We start from the raw sequence: 12,755 nt of genomic DNA on the forward strand, positions 1-12,755 counted from the left end.
TATGACCAGCACAAACCCAGCAGTCCTTCTGTGTATTTAATTTTCATTTGTTTAACTGAACAAAAGCTATTATTTCAAATGTTTTGGGAAGCATATTGAACCTATTTCCTGTCCTGGAGAAAGTCATGTTAGATGTACGTGACTCTTCACCAAGCTATTGAGCCATCTGAATGGAGCATGGGACTATTCCAGTCAGTGTTATTCTGATCCTGATCCTCAAAACAACTCAGTCTGTTCTTTTTTTTTTTTTTTTCTGTCATTCACTCTCAAGCCACAGATCACGTTCCTAATCCTACCCATTAATCATAACATGTATCAAAAAATAACACAATATGACTATTGAAGAAAAATATCATTCAGAGTTGAAAGATCTTATTTGTAAAGTTGGACAATGCAGTCTCTTAACAAATCCCTTTGACACAGTGAGAGTAGAATTCCATATCACCCTGTGATTATTATGCATTTTTTGTGTTTTGGTATCATTGTAATCTTTCCCAAATATGTCTTTTCCCATAATATGTTTTCTGAAGGCAAAATTTCTTGTAAACCTCACATCTTAAACGTTAGTAAAGAATACAAGGTTCTGGTCTGTGTAAATGTACTTGAGCCTTTTCTTTACCCTTATGCCATCCACTAAAACAGTGCATGTAAAGTCCAGACTCCACCGCAGTCCTTGATCTAGTCTCTGGAACTTGATGTCCTTCCTCACTGGGTAACCCATGATGTGGTTTACTTAAAGGTGATGTGAGTGTTCTCCTCTCTCTGTCTTATACTTGTAGTTAGAATATTTTGACAAAATATCCGCAGTTTTAGGACTGATGGCTAGAATAAGACCATAGTTTTGATTGGTTAGCAAGAGTAATGATTAAAGAAAAACAGGTTTGAAAACCAATATTTACAGTAAATTTAAAGAGAATGTAGGAAGGAAGCAGAACCATGCCTAATTCATTCTTAAAACTCTTCTTGAGTTAACTATGAGAAAGAATGCTTTAGTCACTGAAGGAAATCAGAAATTTTATAGCAGTGGAAAGTTTATATAAAAAATTTCAGGAAAATGTTCTTTGAACTCTGGGTTGTAATAAAGGCAGACAAACTGTGCTGTTCATGTGATGCATATCTTTACTGAGGGAATATTGGTCAGAGCATCTCTAAAAGGTCACCTCTGTCTCCTACCTGCAAAGAGTTGAATCACTGTCCCATTTTACGAGGTGGATAAAAATGCAGACCTCTTGATCTTCGCAGTGGCAGCTCAAACACTTATTTTGGTCTGTCTTCCATGGTAACAGGAGATGAAACTTGAGAAGACAGTGTGGACTAATGGATAGAGTGTTGGACAGGAGGTCAGGAACCTCTGTTCTGTTCTATTCCCAGCCTGCTACTGGGTTGCTATGTAAACTTAGATAAGCCAGTCACCCTCTCTGCACCTCATATTTTCCATCTGGGAAAACGTAGGTAGAGACATTCTGTACTTGGCTTCTTCACAAAGATATTGTGAGAAACAATTTAAAGAAGCTCATAATATCTTTTGGTTGAAAAGATGCTACTTACATATGTTAGCATCTCGGTTTCCTTTGGCAACACTCTTCCCACAGCTGGCACTCTTCCCATCCACAGCTGCCCCTTACTGATACACCACAGGACAGGTACCTTCCAACAGTCTTTGCTTTGCATAGAAGAAATGAGAGTGGTGCTCTGAAGCGAGACATGCCTGGGTTTGAATCTCCTGAAACTTTACTACTGCAGTGACCATGGGCAAGTCATTGTACTCAATTTCCTCATCTGATAGACACCCAGAGGTAATGACAGCACCCACCTCACTGGAGTACAGTGAAATTTGCAGGCATTTAGGAAGAACACCCTGTCAGCATTGTGTAAACACAGAGCATGCTTCATGCCAGTGTGTGTAGTTACCGTTATTCCCTATCGCAGCTCTTCGTTCTTAACTTGGCAGAGAAGGGAAAGCGTCACCTCCGGTCTTGATTCCCTCCATGCCTCTCTTCCCAGCTAGTCTGCTCTTTCTTTTCTTTTCTTTCTCACCCTGCCACTCCCACGGGCCTCCAGGCCCCGAGGATAAACTTAGTCACCATTATCCATCATATCATCTGTCATAAGCAAGGGAGTGTCACATAAAAGATAAAAGAAATTCAGGTATGTTCAACTACTCTCAAAAACATCTCTGATTTATTAATTTTTTAAAAAAATGCTAACAGCTTTCAAAAGAATTGCAGAATGCAGAGTGAGATAACTGACCTTGGGCAGCTAGGTTTTGACAATTATAAAAAAGAATTGAAAAGACCTCATGAGGAAATAGAAGAACAGGTAACGTTTTAACCTCTCCTCTACAGGAAGCCCCAAAATGTACAAACTGCTCAAACATAAAGGATTGAAGGAGCTGAGGGTACAGCTCAATGGTATACCACTTGCCTGACTTGTGAGGTCCTGTGTTTGATCCCCAGCACCAAAAAGGAAAAAATGAAGTCTAGTATTCACGTGATTAAAAATCTGAATAAAAATATTTATTTCAGGGGTTAGCAACATTATAATATCATAAACATTTTAGAATTTGATGAAAATTATTGATTGGATTTTTGTAACTTACTGTAGTGTGGGATTTCAAAGATCGAATAGCACCTAGAGATAATCATATGTTCCATTGATTTTTTTCTCTCTCTCTTTATTATTAGAACCAACCTACATCACAATTGATCCACCTGCGTGTGGGGAGTTATCAAACTGCACTCTGACAGAGAAGGACTGCATTTATGGTTTCAAACTTGATCACAATGGCTGTCGAACTTGTCAGTGCAAAAACAGTGAGTAGACAGAAGACTGTATTTTTTTTTCTGAGCCCTAATATGACATTGTCAAAGCATATTATATGATTGAATACCTTTCTCACTCCTGCTCAGACGTTCTCTTGACAACCTGAAGAAATAGGGGGAAAATGTTATACTTAACACAAACAAATACAGAGTCATCTGGGAGAAAAAGAGCTGCTCTTTTATTCTGGTTTGCATCTTGGTTTCATTGTGTTCTCATGGTCCTTGATGCCCAGTTTCATTGGGAGTGCAGCCCACAGTGGCTTTGGAACATACACTTCAAGCCACCCAGTCGGCTCTCTCCACAGCCCCCTTGCTGGTGTTACCTACTGACAAGGAAGTCACCACTGTGTATGGCAGTCATAATCCTTAAAATATGCGCCACTTTGTTTACTGTGGCTCCATGTAGATTCCAATCATGTCCTTAGGCCATGATCTCTGAAACTAGATTAAGTATATTGCATTTCTCTGCGGGGGGCTGGGGCAGGGAGGTGGATATGCCCTACATGTTTAAAACTATTTTGAATTCCCCTAATTCCTCTACCAGAATAAACACCTTCAGTCCTTCAGTGCCCTTCACAATTCCTCAGGAGACATGGTTGCTAGAATTTAGTTGGTCTTTTCCATGCGGCATTGTCCTTACGCAAAATGTGGCTTAGAAACAAAATATTAGATTGCACTGATAACTGCAGTGCTGTTCTGTGGCCTACACTAGCGTTAGCTCTTTGAGTGGCACACTGTAGGCTAATCTTGAGTTTATAAGCAGCTAGTATCACTAGGTGTTTTTTATGTCCGATGTTGTTAGTTGCTTCACATCTGTTCTGTATTTGAACATTTGAATTTTTTTCATCATATAAATGTGGAGCCAAATTTAACAAGGAATTTTGCTAATCATTTTAAACCATTTTCCAACTAGTTGGAATACTTTTTAATCTTGATAATGTGATCTTATTCTTTATACCTCCTAGATTATAATAAGTACCACTGATATGTTCTTGTCTAAATCATTGGATTAAATTATACAGAAGTAAGGACAGGGCCCTCTAGTGTGACATTGAGTACAGTCTTCACTCCTAAAGTGTGCGATTTATTTAGCCTCACCAGCCCCATCTCTGCAGGGAAGTCTGGACACCTATGCCCTGATACCTTGTCTGAAATCAATATGCATTATATTTGCAGTATTCTTTTGCTGGAAACCTCACTTCAAAATAAACTGAAGCTGGTGGGGAGCCTCCTGTTAGATTTGTGGTCATGAGTAACAGTTGTTCCTGAAGAATTTCCAGTTAATGTTAAGTTTTGTGTGTTTTTTGAATCCTCTGTCCTTTTGAGTTGACATTTGGCTTGTTTTCTGAAATTTCTTTCTATTCTCTCTGATCTCTCTTAAACATAGACAATCGTTCTATAATAAGCAGATTCTCTGTGGGCTTTGGATATAATTATCCTGGGCTTAGAGGCTTAAACTTACTTAACATAGAAGGATGCTCTCTTTCTGATTTATCAGTTATCTTGGGCTTAACATTCTTCTTAACTTTAATCATTCATCACTTTCTTTTGTAAGAATATTTTTATTAAAGAAAATACAATATAGGAGTAGAATAATTTTGTGTTCTCTGTTACACATTACCTACCACCCTGCTGTCTACACGGTGAAATTAGTGCTAAAAGAGAGTTTATAAAACTGCTGTTCTTGTAGTTATTGCCATCTTCATATTTCCTACAAGTCTCCACCCATCTGAGGCTAGCCTTTCTGCATCTGATCCTGTTCGGGGAAGGGCCGGTCTCTGCTATGTGCCCATCTGCCTTTTATACCTCCCTTTGGAAAGCCAAGTTCACTGGAGAATTGCCTTGGCAGCCACACTTGTTTACATAAATAGTCAACCTTGTCTTTTTATCACCAAGGTATTTGGTAATTGTGTCATGAAATGTTTATATTTCAGTCCCTGTAATGCCTCTTGAGTTACACATCCTTTTTTTTTTTTTTTTTTTAAATCATGGGATTGTGCATGAATTTTTTCTGAAGCTCTTAAACAACTAAAAATACAGATGTGCCTATCACCTCACCCAAATACTCCATCTGAGTTTTACTACTATAAAGTTTGGGGTGCCTAGTCATGCTTCTGTAAGATTCTTGGCATGTCATGAGGAACTTTTGTCCATCAGTCCAAATAAGGGATTTCCCTCATTTGTCATTAAAGCAAGTCATAAGGTGTCACTGGCCTTTTGCAAATTGAGGCTATTAGGAAGAATTTCTATGCCTTGTCTTTGAGTTAGCTTTTTCTGACTTCTCAAAATCTGTGTGAACACCCTGCAGAAGCCTGCATTTTGTCCACCTTTAGGAAGAAATATACAAACATTGGATTTGGTACCGGGGAATTATTTTTTTTAACACATAAATCTTTACTTAACCATTCGTTATTTGCCAATTTTGCCTATTTATAGAAATATCTAATCTTTCTTCCTTTTCTCTTCCCTTCTTTCTTCTTTTACCACCTGCCATATTCCACGTATTGTATTAGGTGTCAAGGCCACAGACATGAATAAAGTGCAAGACCTACTCCAAAAAAAAAAAAAATGAAACTAATGAAATGCCACCATTTGAAGCCTGCTTCTGTTACCTACAAAAGTGAATCCTGCTAGGAGAAAGCTTCTGTTCACACCAGAGTAGGGAAGTTACTGCCTCGGCCAGGGCCATACTCAGTGCTTAGCCCACAGTGCTCAGCAGATATCAGCTGGCTGAGGAGCAGAGAACCTTTAGGATGATGGACACCTGTGGACATCATTCCTGTCCAAAGTCCCCCTCTGAGGGTTCACCATTCTGGTCATATGTTCAGCTCATCACCCTGAGATTCTTGACTTGGGTTCGTCTTGCCCTCTCACTCCATCCACCCTGTACCTGAAAACATAAACACCAGGTGGAACTTGCCAGTTTGTATCATACAGAAGTCTAAGCATGTGCACTTTGCTCTCCCTTCTCCCACTCCTATTAGCTATTCTGATTATTTTACAACTTTGGAGGCCCCGTCTTTTGGAGTTGAGTCAGGTCAGATCACATTGCTGGGTCCTGGGTTGTCAAATTCTTGTGATCACACACGGCTCCCCTCAAAGGCTCTCGCATCAGACTGACCTGCATCTGAGGGATCAGAGTTAGTTGCTTTACTTCTGCAACCTCTGTGCCCTCATCCGTAAAGGACAGAGGACAGTATGTGATTAATGGGCTATCGTAAAGACCAAGTAAGTGAACAGATGCAGAGTTAGTGTCATCGTCTAGCATGTGGTGACGGCTGATTCTGCACACTAGCTGTTCTGTAACTTCCATTTTTGAGTCAGCCCAAGTGACCCTTTGTGGAAAGCCCCAGATTCCCCTCCTCCCTCATTCCTGCCTGCCTCCAATTCTTCCTGCCCTCTAGGACACTCACCAACAACTTTTCTTTTTATGTTTCCAATTAAACTTTCAAATTCTCTTTCTCCTTGTTTTTAGGGGGTGGGGAAGTTCTTTAGATTCAGGTAGAGTGTGTAGGGTATTCTTTGTCCCATTGCTCTATGCGGTAAGTATTTATCTTGTCCAGAATTCTCCCTTACAGTATTTTTCTGCATCCCATCAAAGCCATATATATATATATATCACAGCCATTATCATTTATAACTTTGTTTTCTCTTAGGAATCAGACCTAGTTCCCATTGGCACCAGCATTTCTTAAAATAAGGCCAACAATGAATAAATATTTCTCCTTTCATATTGATTTGCTTTTTGATCATTCACTCTTTGATTTACCTACCTTTGTTGAGTGGCTAGTATAGGCTAAGCACTAACGGGACGCAAAGAAGATAAAAATGTCTTTATCTTTGACTGATATTGGTACTATTGGTAACACACTAATATGTTGCAACATAATCCAATATATCATAGGCAGTCAGGTTAGGATTAAAATAAAACCCTATTGAAATGTGGAAATTATATGACAAAGGAGTTTTTTGTCTGAGTGTATTATTTTAATCTGCAAAAATAGCATCTTGTAACACTGCTAAACAAAGTAATACATGAGGGGCATATGGAGAACTGAATTATCCCTGACTCAGTGTCGGAAAGATATGTTTACAATAAAGAGAAGTAGGGTAGAAAATGTTTCAGAAAGTACAATAGCAACAAAATTTAAAACTAAAAGCGTGTAACTAAGATACTAATCCCCTATCTTTGGGGGTTATTTATTTCTTTTGGTACAAACTGTTATAACATTATTTTTTAACTGTCAGTGTCTGTTGCTATCAGGCACAATACACTTCACCTTACTTTATAAACTCTGTGCATTAAATGACATATCTATGAATTAAATAGCATCAATCCTTTGGCATGTTACTGCCCACATCTTTAAATCATTTGGTTTTGACTGGCTTATTGGTAAATTCTCTTGAAGTCTTAATACTATTTGATTTTTAGGAATTAATAATGCTTTTATCTAGAAACTGATGTATATATGTAAAATCAATGGTAACAAGGAGGAGCAAGCTGGCATACCTTTGATGAAATATATCTGAGTCAAGCATCCCAAGAAGTTGACAGCATCAAATATGGGGGGTAGGGGGCTCCTTGTGTTTCATTTTATTTATTTATGTACGAACACTTACTGTCAGGGACAAGATTGGGACTACCATTTGTAATGCTGCATTTCTTTGTTTAATAGCCTCAAGAACATAATAGCCATCCTTAATTGTTAACGGGTTTGTAGAAATTGCTAGTATCCAAGAGTTTAAAGTACTAGAGCAAAGCGGTGTGCAGGACACCTCATGTACATGCAAATGACATTGTATTCCCTTGTGATAGAGGAACGCTTCTTACAGTTGTGAAGTCTTGAGCAAATGCTCCTACTTTGAAAAACTTTCAGTGCTATCAGAGTAAAGTTTTTTTGTGCTGTTATTTCCCTGTCAGGATGGCAGTTCTCATGGCTGGGGAAGAGCATGTAGCAAGTGTTGACTGATACATTCATTCATTCAGCAGCTTGTTGTCAAACATCCACTCCATGCTAAATCCCATGACAGTCCTGGACTGTGAACATAAAGAAAAATTTCCCTTTAAGCACAACTGAGATAATATAGACCAGAGCCCACAGATGAATGATCCCAAATCAGGGAAGGGCTGGGGCACTTCACTTGAGGTGACATGGCCAGTCTGCTTTCTAATGAATGTCCTGAGCAGAGACAGTGTTGGTCAGTTTTGTGTCACTGTGACAAAAACACCTAAGATAATCAGTTTATAAGGAAGAAAGGTTTATTTTGGCTCGTGGTTTCAGAGGTTTTAGTCAGTGGTTTCTTAGCTTGTGGTGAGAGAGTGTATCATGGTGGAAACACATGGTGGGAGGAGCTACTTATTTCATGACAGCCACTAAGTGAGAGAGAGAGAGAAAGGGCCCAGGGTCCCAATATACACTTCTAGGGTACCCCTCCAGTGACCTAACTTCTGCCTACTAGGCCCCACCTCCCAACAGTGACATGGGCTGGTTCCCAAGCCTTTGGTGGATACTTCCAAATGATAGCAGAGATAGGTTGAAGACAAACTTAGTTATTATCAAATTGTTTAAACTTAATAGTGATATAATAGTTTTTTTAAGGTGAGTGAAGAGCATTCTAGGTCAAGGTCTATGGAAAAGTTTCCTTTTAACAGAATCAAAAAAATAAAAAATAAAAACACAAATGTGCTCAAACTTGAAAGTTTCAAGGAATTTAATCCCCAAGGATGCTGACTCTGGGAAGTTGTAGGAGTGTGTTTAATTCATCTATTCCCAACATAATTCACTTGGTGTCATGACTTAAAAATACTTAAAATAGAAAAATGGGTTCATAGCTTAAGGTCTCTATGTCAAAAAAAAAATGGTTATGAAAGTCTTCTCCACTGTTTCATACATTCCTTTAATAATGGGAAATGAAAAATAAGGACCTTCCTTTAAAATCATCTTAAAAGACTTAGTGAACCTAATATCTTCAGTAGTTTCTTTTAATGGTCACCATTGCTTCTCCCCCTTCTAAAATAATATAACTACTGACAAACAAGACAGTTTGATATCCCTTTAAATTGTGCTAATGGGGGATAGTTTAAACATTCATATAGCTGTTATACATTAATATGAATATTTCTTCAGCATATTTTTTTAATTAACTAACTAAATATACCCAAATATATGGGTATGTGTGTCAGCATGTAGGTTAAAAAAAAAAAATCTAAACAGAGCACTGAGAATTTCACTTTCATTATATTGTAAGAGATGTGTTTATATAAAAGAGTAAGAAATTCCTTAGGCTACCTACAATAATGCAGCATTATGTGAAGCCATCTAACACCCACAAGAGTAAATATAATGTGAGCATTTAAGTACCTTCATCATCTCTAATGATGTGCAATACAAATAAAATACATAGTGAAATTTGGAGCATAAGTTTCCAGTTCCCTCATTTTAACATAAATGACCATCAGTCCACTAGTAAAAAAAAAAAAAAAAAAAAAAATCATTTAAAAATACACTCAATCATTAGTCTTCATTTCAAACCAATCAGATCTGATTAGGCTTCAGAAATCCACTTTATTTTGTGTCTTGCTACCAAAGGGTAGAGTCATGTTATAACCATTCAGTAGCACAATCTGCACTTCTTCATGATGCTGATGCTGTGGTAGAGCTGGGAAATTTGAATCCATGTTCGATGGGAGGACTGGGGGAAGGTTTTGAAGCACGATGCATCCTGGTCTGTTCACCTTTGGAAGAAACGTGCCATCCGTTTGTCTTCACAGGGGAGGAGCTGTGCTCAGGCCTTAAACGAGGCTGCGCCTTGGAGTGTCCCTTTGGCTTCCTCACCAATGCCCACAACTGCGAGATCTGTCAGTGCCGCCCACGGCCCAAGAAGTGCAGACCTATTATGTGTGACAAATATTGTCCACTTGGATACCTGTACGTATTCCTTCATTCAGAAAACCTGTCATTAAGTGGAACGTGTTGAGATGTTCACACCCATTCTGTTAGCCATTCTGTGTATTTGTGAAGGAGTCGGTCATGTTCCAAGTCCAGAATAACCTCCGCTGATTTTGTAGTCATTCAGAAAGCAGGCAAAGAATTGTGTCTCCAAAGAAAAGAATGAAGTTTTATTCCTGCTCTTTTGTGGAAATGTGCCAGAAACACTCTCCATGTATGCTAAGTGAGACGTTCCCCGTAGGATAGTCCTTTGGACACTACCTGACGGGGCGGGGATGGAACTGTCATGTGGTCCCAGTGCTGTTAGTGCCACAGCTTTTCATGGCTGTTCTATGGACTGTTTCTTTTTTCTTTCTTTTTTTTTTTAAGAGAGAGAGAGTGTTTTTAATATTTATTTTTTAGTTTTTGGTGGACACAACATCTTTATTTTATTTTTATGTGGTACTAAGGATCGAACCCAGCGCCCCGCGCATGCCAGGCGAGCGTCCTACCGCTTAAGCCACATCCCCAGCCCCTGGACTGTTTCTTTATGTGGCAGATTTTATGAGTTTTCTTGGAGATGAGGTCCATGACCTGTATTTTTAAATATTTATTGAGTCAGCCCTTACAAAAATCTAGACAATTCCATGGGGGAAATAAATATTTTATATTTGTTTCTTTGGTCTTAATATAGATCAAAATGTTATTATTTCAATTTATACCAGCCTTTTATAACAAGTCGATCCATTAAAAAACAAATCACTTTTCAGAATCTTTATTTATTTTGCTTTCTCCCATTTCAATCTTTGTGCCTTTCCAGTTTGGTGAGAGTTATATCAAATTATAGAACTTAGATCCATCATCTTTTGTCCATCTTATTTCATTCATCTTTTTTATTCTTCCTTTTGAAAATTCTCAAAGATATTTTGAGATCTGTGGGGATAGATCTTCATTCTCATTTTAATTGGATAATTAAGTTGGGAACATTTTTCTTAAAAAATGCTCCAAATAAACATAAACCATCATTTTCTTAATTCTAAAATATGATATCAATAAAAGTATAGTTATTTCATCACTTAACTGCTAATGTAAAATAAAGTATCATTGGCATTATAGTAGCTACAGCCACTTGCTAATAACAGTTCAGAATCAAGGCCACTTTTAAACTCAGCCTTCATCTCTGAGGGTAAGTCCTTGAGACAGTATAGATTTCACTTCTTATGCATTCAGGGGGCCCAGTTGGCTGTCATGAACAACTGACTCTTTCACTAAGTAGACCATGTGTTTTAAGAACAACTTTTAAAAATAAATCTTGACCAGATATGCTATGGGAATGTTAGGATGAAGGTGGCCATCAGTGCCCTTTGGTTCACCTGCTGAGTGAACCATCACCTTGTGCATAGAGCAGACACTGATAGTTGGGATGGAGGGATTCATGGATGTTATGAACAAACAATGAATAGCAGATCTCAGAAATTGCACAATATATGGCATGAATCTGTCATTCATTTAACTTTTTCTCATTAGGTTGAAATAAAGGAGTAGACCCTAATGTTCACTACTTATTTCACTTAGCAAAATGTATTTTAGTTGTCACTCACAATTGTCACTCATCAAAGGTTTCTCATAGGACCATCTTCTAGTGCCCCTTTACTTGTTCATGAGAAAGAAAAGAAATTCTGTTCCAGTTGACTGCCACTGAGGGTTACTTGGGATGAGGCATGAAGGTAAATAGAGTAGTTGTTTTTTCCCTCAGAGGTGCAGGAAGTCAGGCAGGGCCAGACCTGTAGAGGAGATGCTAAGCTGGGAGTGCTCAGTCCTGCAGCTGTGAACAGGAAGAAGTGGAGGGTGGGTGAGTTTCTTGTATTACTCTCTTTTTGGAGAAAATGAAGTATTGGTAAGAATTGTTTTGTCCAGAAAATCTCCACTTAAACTAATGTCTTTTATAAATGTCTACTTATTTACTTGATATTGATGTTATGGTAACCTAGAATATGGATAAGCTTATTAAGGGGAAAAAAGTTCCTCCAGAGTTTTTCCTTTACCCCTCTGTATTTCATTCATAGCTCAGGGATGGAGGACATTCTTTCCTACCTAGACTTAATGAAGTAATTATTGGACCTTGATTGTAGGTCCTCTTAAAGGTTTTATTCTTTATCAACATTTGTATAGCCCTTCCTGGTCTGTAGGTCCTTAAGTCTCTCTTCCCATCTTCTATAAGTTTCAGAAGATACCTCATTAAAATGTTTACTAGTGTCTAGAATTTCTCGGGGAATGTGATCATGTGAGGAATTCTGCACAAAAAGAAAGATTTTGTGCCTAATGCTAATCTCCCACATTGACCAATGATATATCCCTCACCTTTATATTATACAGTTACACATGCATCTTTTTATATTGACAACACTTTTCGTAATTAAATCAACAGTCATGTCATTGGGATTCTGGCCAGCATGTCCCAGAAACACATAAGCGCCTGGGCTATGGTGGGTGGTGATTGTAGCCACAGGGAGCTAATTACACGTCACCCTAGGAGTTTTGTGAGCAGAGTTCAGTCTGTCTGCATAAATGGCAATATCACTTCATTGACCCTTGTTCTGAATGGTGGGGCATCATTTGAGACTTTGATTTTCTGACCTTTGGCAAAATTTTAATTACCCAGGAAGAATAAGCACGGCTGTGACATCTGTCGCTGTAGGAAATGTCCAGAGCTCCCATGCAGTAAAATCTGCCCCTTGGGTTTCCAACAAGACAATCATGGCTGTCTTATCTGCAAGTGCAGAGGTAAGTGTGAACACATAGCCCTTCCCCCTCAAAGCAGCCAGGGCTACCAGAACAAAGAGCAGAAGGACATCCTATAAATGGAGTGGTTTAAGTGATTGCTGCCGCCTCTGACACAATTGTCACCCTCTGTGGGACCCTCCCACAGGACTTCTTTTTTCTTTCATCTTAATGGAATAAAAGGGCTCAGAACAGAATTTAAAGGAAGCCCATTATGAATAAG

At 38.5% G+C, this 12,755-nt stretch overlaps 1 protein-coding gene across 4 annotated transcripts in view; it reads left to right on the forward strand.

The window, feature by feature from the left end:
• The window catches only part of Crim1 (cysteine rich transmembrane BMP regulator 1), a 179,247-nt gene that overhangs the window by 130,187 nt on the left and 36,305 nt on the right, over positions 1-12,755 (forward strand). For all 4 annotated transcript variants that reach the window (XM_026405877.2, XM_026405879.2, XM_026405878.2 and 1 more), the window contains 3 exons: positions 2,685-2,813; positions 9,595-9,751; positions 12,414-12,535. In XM_026405877.2, the coding sequence (XP_026261662.2) occupies positions 2,685-2,813; positions 9,595-9,751; positions 12,414-12,535 (408 nt within the window). The remainder of the gene's footprint in view (positions 1-2,684; positions 2,814-9,594; positions 9,752-12,413; positions 12,536-12,755) is intronic.

The sequence above is a fragment of the Urocitellus parryii genome, chromosome 12 (genome assembly GCF_045843805.1).
Source record: "Urocitellus parryii isolate mUroPar1 chromosome 12, mUroPar1.hap1, whole genome shotgun sequence".
NCBI classification, from domain to species: Eukaryota; Metazoa; Chordata; class Mammalia; order Rodentia; family Sciuridae; genus Urocitellus; species Urocitellus parryii.